General features: G+C 35.4%; 1 protein-coding gene across 1 annotated transcript in view; it reads right to left on the bottom strand.

Moving 5' to 3' along the window:
- Positions 1 to 19536, bottom strand: part of HDX (highly divergent homeobox) — a 215246-nt gene that overhangs the window by 121652 nt on the left and 74058 nt on the right. Inside the window, exon 4 of the mRNA XM_005890175.3 lies at positions 8659 to 8712. Within this exon, the coding sequence (XP_005890237.1) occupies positions 8659 to 8712 (54 nt within the window). The remainder of the gene's footprint in view (positions 1 to 8658; positions 8713 to 19536) is intronic.

Here is a 19536-nt window from a genome sequence, read left to right as displayed (position 1 = left end):
ACTAATATATGTAAATAGATAGCCAAAGGAAATTTGCTGTATGACTCAGGAAACTCAAACTGGGGCTTTGTAATAACCTAGAGGGGTGGGAAAGGGTGGGACAGGGAAGGGAGATTCACCTATGGTTAATTTACATTGATGTATTATTACAGAAATCAAACCAATATTGTAAAGCAATTATTAATCAATTAAAAATAAATTTATAGAAAATATAGGGAAATGAGAAGGGCATGTGAAAAAATTAACTTTTTCATTAATATTAGCATTGATAGTTATTGACATTATTATAAATTATTATAATTATTGACATAATTATAAATTATTATAAATAAATTATTATTTATAATAATATTATTATTCTGCTGCTGCTGCTGCTAAGTCGCTTCAGTCGTGTCCAAATCTGTGCAACCCCATAGACGGCAGCCCACCAGGCTCCCCCATCCCTGCAATTCCCCAGGAAAGAACACTGGAGTGGGTTACCATTTCCTTCTCCAATTTTGTTGCTACTGTGTGCTTAATGTATGATAAAGTAAATGGGATATCCTTACAGTCCATGTGTCCTAGAAAATCAGTTTTTGCTTTGTAGAAGAAAGCGTATATATAAGGATGTAATATGCAAGAAGTAAAAAAACCCCCCTAGTCCTGAATTTTAATTAGTATCATAATTTTATGATGTTTTTAAAAATAAATTTCATGTATAAAATTTAAAAATAAGTTTCATGGAATTAATTTTCATAATATGGTTCAATTTTTGCTAGACAATGGAGTCTGATCAGTGTACCCCAACCACTAGAATCAGGACAGTGTTTAACAACCTTGGCTCATCATAAGAATAACTGGGCCATTTATTAATACTACTTCCAGGTCTTCCTCTAGAGCTTCTGATTAGGAATATACTGGGTAGTATCCAGACATTTATTTTTAACAAGCCATCACCCCCAACATATGAGCTCCAATGATTCTTATGATCAGGCAAGGCTGAGAAACACATATTGACTGGATGGGTCTTCATATTACTGACTGCTTTCTCCTGGTTTTCCCTTCATTGCAGGGGCTGAAGAGAATAGAGTTACCATTAGAACCCATTTGCAATGACTTACTTGAAAGGTTGTATTTCCATATATTTCCAAAATTGACTGAAAGAGATAATTAACCACATTCATCCTTCCACTTTCCTTTTAGCTCAGACTTTGTTTTGTTCCAGGCATGTTGAGACTCCAAAGAAAGAAAACTAAGAAGGTGTTCTTGCTCAAAAACAAAACAAGAAACAAAAAGCTGAGGATTTCTGTTTAAAATAAACAGTAGATTTTCCTCTTTCCTGACACTACTATGAGGCAAAATACTAAAGATAGCGGGACTACAAGTCAAAAAAGACTTGAGTTCTAATCCAAATTCAAACTTCTACTAGATATATTCATAGTCTTTTCAAGTAACTTGAAAAGAGCCCCTGGGTGGGCTCGAACCACCAACCTTTTGGTTAACAGCTGAAGGTGCTAACAGATTGGGCCATAGAGACAGCAGTCAAATAACATCCTGAATTTATTTTCATCTATAAAGTCTAAATAGCAATGCCTGTCCTATCTGCATCTGTGCATTGTGGGGAGGATCAGAATGAGACCATCAAAGTAAAATGCCTTTAAACCAACAATCCCCAATCTTTTAGGCACCAGGAAACTGTGTCATAGAAGACAACTTTTCCACAGTTTGGGAATGAAGGGGAGTGGTTTCAGTTTTGTCTGCTGCTCACCTCCTGTTGTGCAGTCTGGTTTCTAAGAGGCCATGAACCACTGATCTGTGGCCCAGGGGATGGAGACCCCTGCTTAAAACTCTAAAATACGGTACATGTGTGTGTTAGTCACTCAGTCGAGTCTGACTCTTTGTGATCCCTTGGACTATAGCCCACCAAGGCTACTCTGTCTAAAGAATTCTCCAGGCAAGAATACTGAAGTGGGTTGCTATGGGAATCTTCCCAAACAAGGGATTGAATCTGGGTCTCCTGCATTGCAGGCAGATTATTTATCATCTCAGCCATCAAGGAAGCCCTATACTATACATATGCTAGTATTATTTTTACTATTGAAGAGCCACAACCTAATATGAGTAATATTAACATGCATAGTTTGTTATAATAAGAACAATCAGAACAATTTGTAGTTTTCAAAAGTCAAAGAGACAGTATTGAGATTTCAAAAAGTCACTAACAACTTCATAATTTATATAGACCAACTTTCATTCCACATGTACTCCACATATACTCATACAGTTTGGTTTTACAAAAAACTAAAGCAAACGAAAATTGCTCATTTCTTCTGTATTGGTAATTAAGCTACATTTTCTCAGTTCCAAACACACTGTTCTATACAATGTTTTTGATGAAACTCTGCAAACCACATTTCTGCTTTACTGAATGTCTTTGAACAGATGAAATTGACTGACTCAATGGATATGAATTTCAGCAAACTTCAGGAGATAGTGAAGGACAGGGAAGCCTCATGTACTGCAGTCGTGGGGTCACAAAGAGTTGGACATGACAGTGACTGAACAACAACAAAATGTCTTTGAATGAGATTCTGCCAATAGAGAACAGTACAAGGAGACTAGATGACTGAAGAAGGAAGATGATCCTTTCTGTTTTGCTTTCTATTCCTATCAGTATCACCCAAAGAACAACTTTCCATCCTGGCATTGGCTGTTAGTAATAGTAGCAGTCGGTTCTTCTTTTTGTGCACTATCAGAATCAACCTCATTGTAACACAAAAGGTACCACTACTAGCTGGCAGTGTACCAAACTCAGAAATCAGTCCCATATCAGCAAACCTTTTCTGTAATTTTATAGTTTCTGAAAATAGAAACTACTTTTTGTTTTCCTAGCCCAAGGGGTGATAGCTACTTCCTGAATTAACACTCTTGTTGCTTCAGTTTCATTTTTGCTTTTTTAAATCCTCTAAAACATGTCTAAACACTTTATACAATTAAATTCTTTTGGTAAGCTTTCTGTTTACCTTCTTGGACACTTATTGATAGAAACCATCCATTTAACAATCAGGTTCACTAAGACTTTTCAAGAAGGTGTACATGGACAATAACTAATATGAATAGAACGTCAAGCACAGTGTGCATAATGTCAAGATGTATACTAGTAAGATAGAAAAAACCATGTCATTCAAAATTGAACTGATATTCAGCTAGACTACAACATTATATGCTAGATTGACACTCAGGGTTGGACCATTTTGTTCTCTTGTTGAACACACTGTTTAATTTCACAGACTACAATCTAAAACAAGATTGCTCACAGACCACGGTCATTTCAATTGCTCAGTCATGTCTGAATCTTTGCTACCCCATGGACTGCAGCACACCAGGCTTCCAAGTCCATCACCAAACTCCCGGAGTTTACTCATGTTATTGAGTCAGTGATGCCATCCAAACATCTCATCTTCTATAGTCCCCTTCTCCTCCTGCCTTCAATCTTTACCAGCATCAGAGTCTCTTCAAATGAGTCAGTTCTTTGCATTAGGAGCTTCAGCTTCAACATCAGTCCTTCCAATGAATATTCAGGACTGATTTCCTTTATGATGGACTGGTTGAACCTCCTTGCAGTCCAAGGGACTCTCAAAAATCTCCTCCAACACCACAGTTTAAAAGTATCAATTTTTCAGCACTCAGCTTTCTTTATAATCCAACACTCACATCCATACATGACTACTGGAAAAACCATAGCTTTGACTAGATGGACCTTTGTTGGCAAAGTAATGTCTCTGCTCTTTAATATGCTGTCTAGTTTGGTCGTAACTGTTCTTCCAAGGAGAAAGTGTCTTTTAATTTCATGGCTGCAGTCACCATCTGCAGTGATTTTGGAGCCCAAAAAGATAAAGTCCGCCAATGGTTCCACTGTTTCCCCATCTATTTGCCATGAAATGATGGGACTAGATGCAATGATCTTAGTTTTCTGAATGTTGTGTTTGAAGCCACCTTTTTCACTCTCCTCTTTCACTTTCAGCAAGAGGCTCTTTAGTTCATCTTCACTTTCTGCCATAAGGGTGGTGTCATCTGAGTATCTGATGTTGATATTTTTCCCACCAATTTTGATTCCAACTTGTGCTTCATCCAGCCCAGCGTTTCTCATGATGTATTCTGCATATAAGTTAAATAAGCAGGGTGACAATATGCAGCCTTGACATACTCTTTTTCCTATTTGGAACCAGTCTGTTGTTCCATGTCCAGTTGTAGCTGTTACTTCCTGACCTGCATACAGATTTCTCCAGAGGCACGTCAGTTGGTCTGCTATTCCCATCTCTTTCAGAACTTTCCAGTTTTTGGTGATCCACACAGTCAAAGGCTTTGACATAGTCAATAAAGCAGAAGTAGATGTTTTTCTGGAACTCTCGTCCTTTTTCAATGATCCAATGGAAGTTGGCAATTTGATCTCTGGTTCCTCTGCCTTTTGTAAATCCAGCTTGAACATCTGGAAGTTCATAGTTCATGTACTGTTGAAGCCTCCCTTGGAGAATTTTGAGCATTGCTTTACTAGTGTGTGAGATGAGTGCAACTGTGCAGTAGTTTGAGCATTCTTTGGCATTGTCTTTCCTTGGGATTGGAATGGAAACTGACCTTTTCCAATCATGTGGCCACTGCTGAGTTTTCCAAATTTGCTGGCATAGTGAGTGCAGCACTTTTATAGCATCATCTTTTAGGATTTGAAATAGCTCAACTGGAATTTCATCACCCCCACTAGCTTTATTTGTGGTGATGTTTCCTAAGGCCCACTTGACTTCTCATTCCAAGATTTCTGGCTCTAGGTGAGTGATAAAACCATCGTGGTTATCTGGGTCATGAAGATCTTTTTTGTATAGGTCTTCTGTGTATTCTTGCCACCTTTTATTAATATCTTCTGCTTCTGTTAGATCCATACCATTTCTGTCCTTTTTGAAGTGACAGAGCCAAAGCAAAAACAACACCCAATTATGGATGTGACTGGTGATAGAAGTAAAGTCTGATCTTCTAAAGAGCAATAATGCATAAGAGCCTGGAATGTTAGGTCCATGAATCAAGGCAAATTGGAAGTGGTCAAACAGGTGATGGCAAGAGTGAACATTAACATTTTAGGAATCAGCAAACTAAAATGGACTGGAATGGGTGAATTTAACTCAGATGACCATTATATTTACTACTGTGGACAAGAATCCCTTAGAAGAAATGGGGTAGGCATCATAGTCAACAGAGACCATGATAACAGGAAATAAAACAAGGCTACTTCATAATTTTGTCTCAACAGACAAAACCAAGGTTGCAATGCCACATTCTAAATACCCTATCACTGAATTGCCCCTCCTGGGACTTTCCAGGTGGCAATAGTGGTAAAGAACTTGCTTGCCATTGCAGGAGATGTCAGAGACACAGGCTCGATCCCTGGGTTGAGATCACCTGGAGAAGAAAACGCAACCCACTCCAGTGTTCTTGCCTGGAAAACCCCATGGGGAGAGGAGGCTGGCAGGTAATAGTCCATAGGGTCACAAAGAATCAAACACGACTGAAGAGACTTAGCACTCTCAAAACATCCAATTTAGAGCAAATGCTCACTTCATTATACCCTCCCCTAAATTACCCAGCCAAAGTCCAAATCTTCCAGTTAGGTATTTCTACCATCCTCTTACTGAGATAAATCATGGTTCTCTATGCTATGTGTTCTTCTTTGCTGCAACAAGCAATAAACATAGCTTATTTCACTACTGATTTATTCTTACGGTTTGATTGAGGGGCACTGACAGTGGTAAATTTTCCTTGGAAGTAAGCCAAAGAATTTTCAGATGATGGTTATATTTCATTGTGTGGATAAAGTGTGCTTCCAGGACAAGCTAGAAAGTGATCAACATGGGTGTTTGTCACAGTGGTATTTTATATTTATGTAATTATTTCATGAATACCTCTCTTCCTATTAAATCTAGATCATCAGTTCCATGCTGCTGCTGCTGCTAAGTCGCTTCAGTCGTGTCCGACTCTGTGCGACCCCATAGACGGCGGCCCACCAGGCTCCCCCGTCCCTGGAATTCTCCAGGCAAGAACACTGGAGTGGGTTGCCATTTCCTTCTCCAATGCGTGAACGGGAAAAGTGAAAGTGAAGTTGCTCAGTCGTGTCCAACTCTTCTCGACCCCATGGTCTGCAGCCTACCAGGCTCCTCCGTCCATGGGATTTTCCAGGCAAGAGTACTGGAGTGGGGTGCCATAGCCTTCTCCACATCAGTTCCATAAGAGCAGTGAAAATATCTGGCTTTTCTCATCATTGTATCCCTAAGGTCAAGCACAATATCTGGCACATTGTAGACTTCTGGAGTACAATAGAAATAGAATATGAGATAAATATATAGGCTTCCATTAAAAGAGTGAAAAACTCCTGGTAAAATTAATTTTAATTACATACCTTACCACAGTATATTCAAAATTTTATCATTTAAACATTCAATTAGCATAAAATTTAGACATTTATATATTATTTTTACAAAATCTTTGAAATCACCTATTTTATACTTGTAGCATATGTCAGTTTGAATGCTAAATTTTCATCATACAAAATTGACCTATACATAAGTTTCACAAGATTTACAATTGAAAAAGTAGATTCAAATACCCAAGTTTTCCAGTAACTGAATTTTTAGCCTTTTAAGTTTTGCTGAGGCATAACTAATGAAAACTAAATTACACATGTTTAAATTGTACAATTTGATGTTCTCCTTTGTGTATACGTCAAGAAACAATCTTGTGTGAACATACCCATCATACCCTTAAGTGTTTCCTAATGCCCTCTTTCAATCAATTTGCCCTACCTTCTGTCCGCTTACATAACCATGTAACCACTGACTTGCTTCCTGTCATTAGTTTGCATTTTCAATAATTTTATATAGATGGAAGCATACAGTATGTATTCTTTTTTTTTAATCTGGTTTCTTTCACTCAAGCTGATTATTTTAAGATTCAATCATATGATGTGCATGTCAATATTTCACTTTTTAATTGTTGATTTCTATTCCCCTATATGAACAAAATTTTTTTATTCGTTCACCTGTTAATGAACATTTAGCTTGTTTCTACTTTTAGGCTACTATAAATGCAGCTGCTATAAACATTCATGTAAAAGTTTTTATAAGGATAAGTACTATCACTCCTCTTGGGCAAAGACTTATCAGAATAGTTGGATAATAGGGCAGGTGTATGTTTAGTTTTAAAAAAAAAACTGTCAAAATGTTTTCAAAAGTGGCTGTACTATTTTACAGTCCCACAATCAATGTATGATTGTTCCTTTATCTCCATATCTTTGCCAATAATTCTTATTCTAGAGAGTGAGAAATACCTCATTTTGGTTTTAATACGCATTTCCTGAATGATGCATAATTTTTAGCAGCTGTTCACATATTTATTGAATGTTCATGTATCAGTTTTGTTGAAATATCAGGCTCATATCTTTTGTTCATTTGTAATCAGATCATTTGTCCTTGTAAGTGTTTTGTATATGCTGGATAAAAGTACATTAATGGATAAGTGATTTGCAAATATTTCCTTCTAGGCTGTTGCTCGTCTTTTCATTTTCTTCATGGTATATTTCAAAGTGTTAAGGTTTTGAATTTTGTTGAGACCCAATTTATTCATTTTTCAATTTTATGGATTGCACTGTTGACTTAGTATCTAAGAAATCTTTACCTAACTCTTAGTCTCAAATATTTTCTCTTATTGTTTTCATAAAATGTTATTGGTATAGCTCTTCCATTTAGGTCTCTAATCTATTTTAAAGTATTTTTGTGTGTGTGTATGTCCAACTGTCCAAGTACCATTCATTAAACAGACATCTTTCCCTTCCACAATGAATTGTCTTAACATTTTTTATAAAATCAGTTCCCTATAAATATAACAACTATTTCTGCACTCTCAGTTCTTTTCCATTGTTTCAAAGCTATTTACCATGCAATAACTTGAGATATTTTTCAAAAAGTCTACTCACATTATTGTTGTTTTTTTTTTAAACTGCTGAAATCTTTTAATACTTTCCCTTCTAAGGAAAAGTTACATCAAAATCTCCTGCCTGTTAGATTTATAGTTGCTACACAGACCAAATGAATGAGATTCTTTAGGAAAACACAATTTTAATGAAATTATGTTAGATTAGTATAATAAGAATCATAACAGTTGTAGCAGAAAGCCAGAGAACAATACTGTTAAAATATTAGTTACTCACCACTTCTAAATACTGAAATACACAAATATATAGTATGTAATTTATTTAGTATGTAATTTACATAGTATGTAATTTATTTAACTTTGATTGAGATGTTTATATGAATCATGATTCAATTCTATGATAAAATTAACTGGTCTTATTAGATGTATAAAAATTATGATATTTTATGAAATATCTTTAACTTTTTAAAACTGAAAACACTGCTTAAAGTTTATACAATGTGTTAATTACTGTCTTTTATTTAAGGTTACCTTTTTAGTTTATATAAATATTATGATTTCAAAATATGTCTTTTGAGATTAGGATTAATTAACTAATTGAGGCTCAGTATTGCCAACTTTTCAAATATCATGACAATTTTCTCAATGGCATTCCTACTAATGAGATGGGGGAAACCCATTTGCTGCTTTAAATGAAAGATTACTTACTGCTCTTTTTCTAGAACACCCTGTAATCCAAGGCACAGTAAGGTTTCCTGAAATCTGTGGAAACAACAAATGGAATCTCAGTGAGGTATGCATTGATACTATTTGGAATGCTGATCAATACCAAAGAATTCAAACAAGATGTCAAGATAGGTCTGCATTCAGAGCATATCCCCTATGTGGACAAATGCTGTTACCTTATTGAAAGCAAGAGCTTTAAAAGGCCTTCCTTCATGGCAAAATTCAAAAAGCAGTGTAGTTCCTCTGAAAATTCAAGAAAATTTTGAGGATGTTTTTTAGGCCTGGAAATATGGTTTGGAAATCTATGGACAATAAAATTATAATAATAAAACTTCATTGCTCTGTGAAATAAATGAGTTACAATCATCAAATAATTATCTACAGTCATTGTACTATATTTTGCCTTTCTACATTTATTCATCTTACATAACTGCAAGGCCCTTTTTAAGTAGAAACTACTAAGGTGAATAGCTAGTAAAACCATATTACATCAGCATTGCCACATAAGGAGATAGATGCTACTCTCATAGGATTCTGGGGAGTGATTCCAGAGACCAAAGTGTTTCTGAGAGCAATGACGCTGGTTAGCCTATACTTAACCACACCTTTTCCTAAGACATACAAGGATTGGGGAGTACTCAAAACTCTCCACTTGCACTCTCCTTCCCTCCCAAACATATGGCTCTCAAGAGACTGACAAATCAGCCTTTCTAAGTGGTAGTGGTGAAGGAATGTGATATTCAATAAAACACTTTTTGTTTTTGATAAATTATATTCAGCAATGGTCAATGAATCTGTATTATGCTTATTTATAAGAAGTGATGCTCAAAAAGTCAAGGTAAATTGTAAAGTGATATTATTGAAATTCCAGGTAAATGATTACTGTCCCTGACTATCAGACTTGCCATTTTGACTTTAAAATACATTAATATGCTAAGAACCAGTTAAAAATTATATAAACTCCAAATAATACTTGTAAGGAAAACTTTTACTCAAGTTAAAAATCCCATTAAAGTATAATAGCAATTAACTCAAATGTTTGAGGGCATGAGAAAGTTTGAATAATTGATTTTTAATGGTTAATTGAGAATTAAAAATTTCTACAGAAAAATACTTCAAAAGTTACATCTTCCTATCCTATTACTAATACTTGGTGTAAGATACAATGTTTGCAAAGTAAATTGATTGCTAGACTCAATGAAGGGGGTAAATCTGCTAAAATAGTCATATAATATACTCTTGAAAAAAATAGAGATATCCAACTGGATATATGTATATCTAAGTTTACCTATAACTGAGGATATTTTAAAACTCATTACGTTAAGTTGCTAGAGAAAATATGTTAAACCAAATGAGTTATACCTCCCTCATAAACTAGTAACTACTCAAAAGGGAGGAAAGTTATTGACAAACCTAGACAGCATATTAAAAAGCAGAGACATTACTTTGTCAACAAAGGTCCGCCTAGTCAAGGCTATGGTTTTTCCTGTGGTCATGTATGGATGTGAGAGTTGGACTGTGAAGAAAGCTGAGTGCCAAAGAATCGATGCTTTTGTACTGTGGTGTTGGAGAAGACTGTTGAGAGTCCCTTGGACTGCAAGGAGGTCCAACCAGTCCACTCTAAAGAAGATCAGTCTTGGGTGTTCATTGGAAGGACTAATGTTGAAGCTGGAACTCCAATATTTTGGCCATCTGATGTGAAGAGCTGACTCATTTGAAAAGACCCTGATGTTGGGAAAGATTGAAGGCCGGAGGAAAAGGGGATGACAGAGGATGAGATGGTTGGATGGCATCACTGACTCAATGGACATGAGTTTGGGTGAACTCCGGGAGTTGGTGATGGACAGGGAGGCCTGGTGTGCTGCAGTTCATGGGGTCACAAAAAGTCGGATATGACTGAGCAACTGAACTGAACTGAACTCAAAAATTAATGTGAAACAAATGATATATATAATAAACAAGGTAATTGAATTTCTTGAAATATGGACCTTATTATACATTTAAGAATACAAAATGTAGATTCACTAGAGGGCAGACAGAAGAAGTAAGAACTACAGTCTCACAGCCTCCATAATGAAAATCATAGTCACACAAAGTTAATCAGAATAAGAAGGCAGATGATTATATCCCAGATGAAGGAACAAGATAAAATACAAGAAAAACAACTAAAGGAACTGGAAATTGGCAACCTTCCAGAAAAAGAGTTCAGAATGATGATAGTGAAGATGATCCAGGATCTAGGAAAAATAACAGAGGAGATTCAAGAAATGGTTACCAAGACCTAGACGACCTAAAGAACAAACACACAGAAAAAAATAATACACTAGAATGAATCCATAAAAGGCAGAAGAACAGATAAGTTACTTGGAAGACAGAATGGTGGAAATCACTGCTGCAAAATAGAATATAGAAGAAAAGAATGAAAATAAATGGAAACAGACTAAGAGACCTCTGGAACCACATTAAGCACACCAGCATTTGCATTTTAGGGATTCCAGAAGGAGAAAAGAGAGAGAAAGGACAGAGAAAATATTTCATGAGATAATAGCTGAAAATTTCCCTAACATGGGAAAGGAAAAAATCAACCAAGTCCAGGAATTGCAGAGTCCCAGGCAGGATAAACCAAAGGAGGAACACACCAGGACATATAGTAATCAAACTGACAAAAATTAAAGACAAAGATAAAATATTAAAAGTAACAAGGGGAAAACAACAAATAATATACAAGGGAACTGCCATAAGGTTATCAGGTAATTTCTGAAGAGAAACTCTATAAACCATAAGGGAATGTCATGATATATTTAAAATTATGAAAGGGAAAGAAAGCCTACAATCAAAAATACTCTACCCAGCAAGACTCACATTCAGATATGGTGGAGAAATCAAAAGCTTTCCAGACAAGCAAAAGTTAAGAGAATTCAGCACCAGCAAATCAGTTATACAACAAATACCAAAGGAACCTGTTTAGGCAGGAAACACAATAGAAGGCAAAAACCTACAAAAAATAAACCGAAAGCAATTAAGAAAATGGTAATAAGGTAATACATATCAATAATTACCTTAAATGTAAATGGATTAAATGCACCAACTAACCAAAAAACATAGACTGGTTGGGTGGATACAAAAATAAGACACATATATATGCTGTTTACAAGAGACCCACCTCAGACCTAGGGACACTTACAGACAAAGTAAGGGGACAGGAGAAGGTATTCCATGAAAATGAAAATAAAAAAAAAGCTGGAGTAGCAATACTCATATCAGACAAAATAGATTTAAAAAAATAGACTTAGAGACAAAGAAGGACATTACATGATGATCAAGTGTTCAACTCAAGAAGATATAAAAATTATGAATATATATATATACACCCAACATAGGAGCATCTCAAAATGTAAGGCAAATACAAACAAGAATAAAGGGAGAAATCAATAGTAATACAATAATAGTGGGAGATTTCAACTCCCCACTTTCATCAATGGACAGATCATCCACACAAAAAACTAATAAGGAAACATAGACCTAAATGACACTTTAGACTGGATGGACTTAATAATTGTTGAGCATTCCACCCAAAAGCAGCAGACTATGCATTCTTTTCAAGTGCCCACGGAACATTCTCAAGGAATGAGCACATGCTGGACCACAAGGCAAACTTTGGCAAATTAAAGAAAACTGAAAACATATCAAGCATGTTTTCTCATCACAGTGTTATGAGATTAGGAAAAAAACTACAAGATAGCGGTCCTAAGATGGCGGAGGAACAGGATGGGGAGACCACTTTCTCCCCCAGAAATTCATTGAAAGATCATTTGAATGCTGAGCAAATTCCACAAAACAACTTCTGAATGCTGGCAGAGGACACCAGGCACCAAGAAAGGCAGCCCATTGTCTTTGAAAGGAGATGTTTTATCATCAGTCCTGTAGGGATGGAGAAGTCTTGAGGCTACTGTAAGATTAAGACTGAAAACCAGAAGCAGGAGGCTTAAATTCAAAACCCAAGAACACCAGAGAACTCCTGACTCCAGGGAACATCAATTGATAAAAGCTCATTCAAAAGCCTCTATACCTACACTGAAACCAAGTTCCACCCAAGAACCAAAAAGTTTCAGAGCAAGACATAACAAACACATTCTCCACCAACACAGGAACAAACCAGCTCTTCAACAAATGCTGAAGGATCTTCTCTAGACATGAAACACAGAAAGGGTGTATAAACTCGAACCCCCAAAAAAGTAAATGGCAACTGGATCATACTCATCAATATTCATCAATAATGTAAATGGGTTGAATGCTCCAACCAAAAGACAAAGACTGGCTGAATGTATACAAAAACAAGACTCCTATATATGCTGTTTACAAGAGACACATCTCTAAACAAGGGACACTTACAGACTGAAAGAGAAGGGCTGGAAAAAAGATATTTCACGCAAATGGAGACAAAAGAAAGCAGGAATAGCAATACTCATATCATATAAAATAGACTTTGAAATAAAGGCTGAGAAAAGAGACAAAGAAGGACACTTCATAATGATCAAGGATCAACCCAAGAAGAAGATACACAATTATAAAAATATATGCACCCAACATAGGAACACCACATCATGTAAGGCAAATGCTAACAATTAAGAAAGGGGAAAGTTACAGTAATATTAAAATTATTAGTAAAATCCCAGAATAATAATAGTAAAATCACAAAAATAATAGTCAGAGACTTTAATATCACACTCACGCCTATGGATATATCAACTAAACAGAAAATTAACAAGAAAACACAAACTTTAAATGATACAATGGACCAGTTAGACCTAATTGATATCTATAGGACATTTCACCCCCAAAAAAGGAATTTCACCTTTTTCTCAAGTGCACACGGAATCTTCTCTAGGATAGATCACATCCTGGGCCTCAAATCTAGTCTTGCTAAATTCAAAAAAATTGAAATAATTCCAAGCTCGTTTCTAATCACAATGCAGTAAGATCAGATGTCAACTACAGGAAAAAAGAAAAAAAAAACTATTAAAAGTTCCAACATATGGAGGCAAAGCAACACACTTCTGAATAACCAAAAAATCAAAAAAGAAATCAAAATACACATAGAAATGAATGAAAATGAAAACACAACAATCCAAAACCTGTGGGACTCAGTAAAAGCAGTGCTAAGGGGAAGGTTCATAGCAATACAAGATTACTTCAAAAAACAAGAAAAAAGTCAAATAAATAACCTAACTCTACACCTAAACAACTAGAAAAAGAAGAAATGAAGAACCCCAGGGTTAGTAGAAGGAAAGAAATATAAATGCAAAAGAAACAAAAGAGACCATAGCAAAAATCAACAAAGCCAAAAGCTGATTCTTTGAGAAGATGAATAAAATAGCTAAACCATTATCTGGACTTATTAAGAAACAAAGGGAGAAGAATCAAATCAACAAAATTAGAAATGAAAATGTTGATCACAACGGACAACACAGAAATACAAAGGATCATAAGAGACTACTATCAGCAACTATATGACAATAAAATGGACAATTTGGAAGAAATGGACAAATTCTTAGAAATGCATAACTTTCCAAAACTGAGCCAGGAAGAAATAGAACTTTTTAACAGACCTATCACAAGCACAGAAATCATAACTGTAATAAGAAATCTACCAGCAAACAAAAGCCCAGGACCAGTCGGCTTCACAGCTGAATTCTACCAAAAATTGAGAAAAGCGAACACCTATCCTACTCAAACTCTTCCAGAAAATTGCAGAGGAAGGTAAACTTCTAAACTCATTCTATGAGGCCACCATCACCCTAATACCAAAACCTGACAAAGATGCCACAAAAAAAGAAAACTACAGGCCAATATCACTGATGAACATAGATGCAAAAATCCTTAACAAAATCCTAGCAAACACAATCCAACAACATATTAAAAAGATCATACATCTTGACCCAGTGGTTTTTTCCCAAGGATGCAAGGATTCTTTAATATATGTAAATCAATCAATGTAATGTAATACACCACATTAACAAATTGGAAGATAAATACTACATTATTATCTCAATAGATGCAGAGAAAGCCTTTGACAAAATTCAATATCCATGTATGATAAAAGCCTTCCAGAAAGTAGGCATAGAAGGAACATACCTCAGCATAATAAAAGCTAAATATGACAAACCCACATCAAACATTGTCCTCAATGGTGAAAACTTGAAAGCGTTTCCCCTAAAGTCAGGAAAAAGACAAGGGTGCCCACTCTCCCCACTACTATTCAACATAGTTTTGGAAGTTTTGGCCACCGGAAGCAGAGAAGAAAAAGGAATAAAAGGAATCCAGATTGGAAAAGAAGAAGTAAAACTCTCACTGTTTGCAGATGACATGATCCTCTACATGGAAAACCCTAAAGACTCCACCAGAAAATTATTGGAGCTAATCAATGAATATAAGAACTTTTCAGGATATAAAATTAACACACAGAAATCCCTTGCATTCCTATACACTAATAATGAGAAAACAGAAAGAGAAATTAAGGAAATAATTCCATTAACCATTGCAATGAGAAGAATAAAATACTTAGGAATATATCTACCTAAAGAATCAAAAGACCTATATATAGAAAACTATAAAACACTGATGAAAGAAATCAAAGAGAACACAAATAGATAGAGAAATATACCGTGTTCATGGATTGGAAGAAGCAATATAGTGAAAATGAGTATACTACCCAAAGCAATCTATAGATTCAATCCAATCCCTATCAAGCTACCAACAGTATTTTTCACACAACTAGAACAAATAATTTCACAATTTGTATGGAAATACAAAAAACCTCGTATAGCTAAAGCAATCTTGAGAAAGAAGAATGGAACTGGTGGAATCAACTTGCCTGACTTCAGGCTATACTACAAAGCCACAGTCATCAAGACAGTATGGTACTGGCACAAAGACAGAAATATAGATCAGTGAAACAAAATAGAAAGCCCAGAGATAAATCCATGCACCTATGGACACCTTTTCTTTGACAAAGGAAGCAAGAATATACAATGGAGAAAAGACAATCTCTAACAAGTGGTGCTGGGGAAAATGTTCAACCACTTGTGGGAGAATGACATTGAAACATGTAAAGTATCATGTAAGAAACGAGTTGCCAGTCCAGGTTCGATACACGATACTGGATGCTTGAGGCTAGTGCACTGGGATGACCCAGAGGGATGGTATGGGGAGGGAGGAGGGAGGAGCGTTCAGGATGGGGAACACATGTATACCTGTGGCGGATTCATTTTGATATTTGGCAAAACTAATACAATTATGTAAAGTTTAAAAATAAAATAAAATTTAAAAAAAAAGAATGTGGAGAGTAGTGTGGATGAATATCACTAATATATGTAAATGGACAGCCATTGGGAACTTCCTGTATAACTCAGGAAACTCAAACAGGGGCTCTGTAATAACCTAGAGCAGTGGAGATGGGCGGGAGGTGCGAGGGAGATTCAAGAAGGAGAGGACATACGTTTACCTATGGTTAATTTATGTTGATGTTTGACAGAAATCAAGCCAATATTGTAAGCCAATCATCAATCAATTTAAAATAAATAAATATATATTTAAAAAATAAAAATAAATAAAAAAAATGAATGAAACTAGAATACTTTCTAACACCATGCACAAAAAAAAACTCAAAATGGATTAAAGATCTAAACGTAAGATCAGAAACTATAAAACTCCTAGAGGAAAACATAGGCAAAACACTCACTGACATAAATCACAGCAGGATCCTCTATGACTCACCTCCCAGAGTAATGGAAATAGAAGCAAAAATAAACAAATGGGACCTAATTAAACTTAAAAGCTTTTGCCCAATGAAGGAAACTATAAGCAAGGTGAAAAGACAGTCTTCAGAACGGGAGAAAATGAAGCAAATGAAGCAACTGACAAACAACTAATCTCAAAAATATACAAGCAACTCCTACAGCTCAATTCCAGAAAAGTAAACGACCCAATCAAAAAATGAGCCAATGAACTAAACAGACATTTCTCCAAAGAAGATATACAGATGGCTAAGAAATACATGAAAAGATGCTCAACGTCGCTCATTATCAGAGAAATGCAAATCAAAACCACTATGAGGTACCATCTCATGCTGGTCAGAGTGCCTGTTATTCAAAGTCTACAAGCAATAAATGCTGGAGAGGGTGTGGAGAAAAGGGAACCCTCTTACACTTTTGATGGGAATGCAAAGTAGTACAGCCACTATGCAGAACAGTGTGGAGATTCCTTAAAAAACTGGAAATAGAACTGCCATATGACCCAGAAATCCCACTGCTGGGCATACACACTGAGGAAACCAGAATTGAAATAGACACGTGTACCCCAGTGTTCATCACAGCACTGTTTATAATAGCCAAGACATGGAAGCAACCTAGATGTCCATTGACAGACAAATGGATAAGAAAGCTGTGGTACATATACATAATGCAATATTACTCAACCATTAAAAAGAATACATTTGAATCATTACTAATAAGGTGGATGAATCTGGAGCCTATTATACAGACTGAAGTGAGTCAAAAAGAAAAACACCAATACAGTATAATAATGCATATATATGGAATTTAGAAAAATGGTAATGACCTATATGTGAGACAGAAAAAGAGACACAGATGTATAGAACAGTCTTTTGGACTCTGTGGGAGAAGGCGAGGGTGGGATGATTTGAAAGAGTAGCATTGAAACATGTATATTATCATATATGAAACAGATCACCAGTTCAGATTCGATGCATGAGACAGGGTGCTCAGGGCTGGTGAACTGGGATGACCCAGAGGGATGGGAGGTCAAAGGAGGGTTCAGGATGGGGAACAGATGTATACCCATTCTTGTTTCATGTCAATGTATGGCAAAATCCACTACAATATTATAAAATAATTAGCCTTCAATTAAAATAAATAAATTAAAAACAAAAAGAAATAAACCACAAGAAAAAAACTATAAGAAACAGAATCATGTGGTGGCTAAACAACATGCTCTTACTACTAAACAACCAATGCATCACTGAAGAAATCAAAGAGGAAAACAGTAAATACCTAGAGACAAAGGAAAACAAAAGCACAATGGTCCAAAACCTATGGGATACAGCAAAAGCAGTTCTAAGAAGGAAGTTTATAGCAGTATAGTCTTATCTCAAGAAACAAGAAAAATATCAAGTAGAAAACCTAACCTTACACCTAAAACAACTAGAGAAAGAAGAATAAACAAAACCTAAAATTATTAAAAGGAAAGAAATTACAAAGATCAGAGTAGAAATAATTGAAATAGAGACAAAGACAATAATTGCAAAGATCAATGGAACAAAAAGTTGGTTCTTTTAAAAGTTAAACAAAATTGATAAACCCTTAGCTAGACTCTTCAAGAAAATAAATAATAAAGGAGAGGACTCAAGTCAGTAAAAGTAGAAATGGAAAATAATCTACAAATGAATTCACAGAAATACAGAGGATCAACTGAGACTGCTATAAGCAACTGAATGCCAAGAAATTGGACACTCTGGAAGAAACAGACAAATGTTTAAAAAGGTACAGTCTCCCAAGACTGAACCAGGAAGACATAGAAAATATGAACCAACAAATCACAAGCACTTAAATTGAAATTGTGATTTTGAAAACTCCCATCAAACAAAAGTCCAGGACCTGATGGCATCACAGGCAAAGTCTATCAAATATATACAGAAAAGTAAATACCTATCCTTCTGAAACTATTCTAAAAAAATTACAGAGGAAGGAAAACTTTCAAACTCATTTTATGAGGCCACCATCATCCTGACACCAAAACCAGACAAAGATACCACAAAAAAGAAAAATTTCAGGCCAACATCACTGATGCACATAGATGCAAAAATCCTCAACAAAATATTAGCAATCCAAATCCAACAATACATTTAAAAAATCATGCTTGTGATAAAGTAGGATTTATCCCAGGGATGCAAGGATTTTCAGTATCTGCAAATCAATCAATGTGATATACCACATCAATAAATTAAAGAATAAAACCATATGATCTTCTCAATATATGCAGAACATACTCCTGACAAAATTCAGCACAAATTTATGATAAAAACTCTCCAGAAACCAGGCATAGAGAAAATACACCTCAACAAAATAAAGTCAATATACAACAAGCCTACAGCTAACATCATACTCAATAGTGAAAAGCTGAAAGCATTTCCACTAAGATCAGGAACAGACAAGGATGTCCACACTTGCCACTTTTATTCAACATAGTTTTGGAAGTCCTAGCTATAGCAATCAGAGAATAAAAAGAAGTAAAAGAATCTATATATGAAAAGAAAAATTTAAACTGCCACTGTTTGCAGATGACATGATGCTATACATAGAAAATCCTAAAGATACCACCAGAAAAGTAGTAGAACTCATTAATGAACCTGGTAAAGTTGAAGTTTGCAAAATTACATGCAGAAATTTTGCATTTCTATACAGTACAATGAAAGATCAGAAAGAGAAATTCAACAAACAATTCCATTTGTCATAACATCAATAAAAATAAAATACTTCAGAATAAACTTACCTAAGGAGACAAAGTACCTGTACTCCAAAAACAAAATAATGCTGATGAAAGAAATCGAAGAAGACACAGACAGATGAAAAGATATATCATTTTTGTAGATTGGAGGAATCAATATTTTCAAAATGACTATACCACCCAAGACAATCCACAGATTCAATGCAATCCTTATCAAATTACCAATGGCATTTTTTACAGAACTAGAACAAAAAAATCTCATAACTTGTAAGGAGACACAAAAGACACCAAAGAGCCAAAGCAATCTTGAGGAATAAAATGGAGTTGGAGGAATCA

The sequence above is a fragment of the Bos mutus genome, chromosome X, assembly GCF_027580195.1.
Source record: "Bos mutus isolate GX-2022 chromosome X, NWIPB_WYAK_1.1, whole genome shotgun sequence".
NCBI lineage: Eukaryota > Metazoa > Chordata > Mammalia > Artiodactyla > Bovidae > Bos > Bos mutus.
This window is presented reverse-complemented; position numbering and strand designations above follow the sequence as displayed.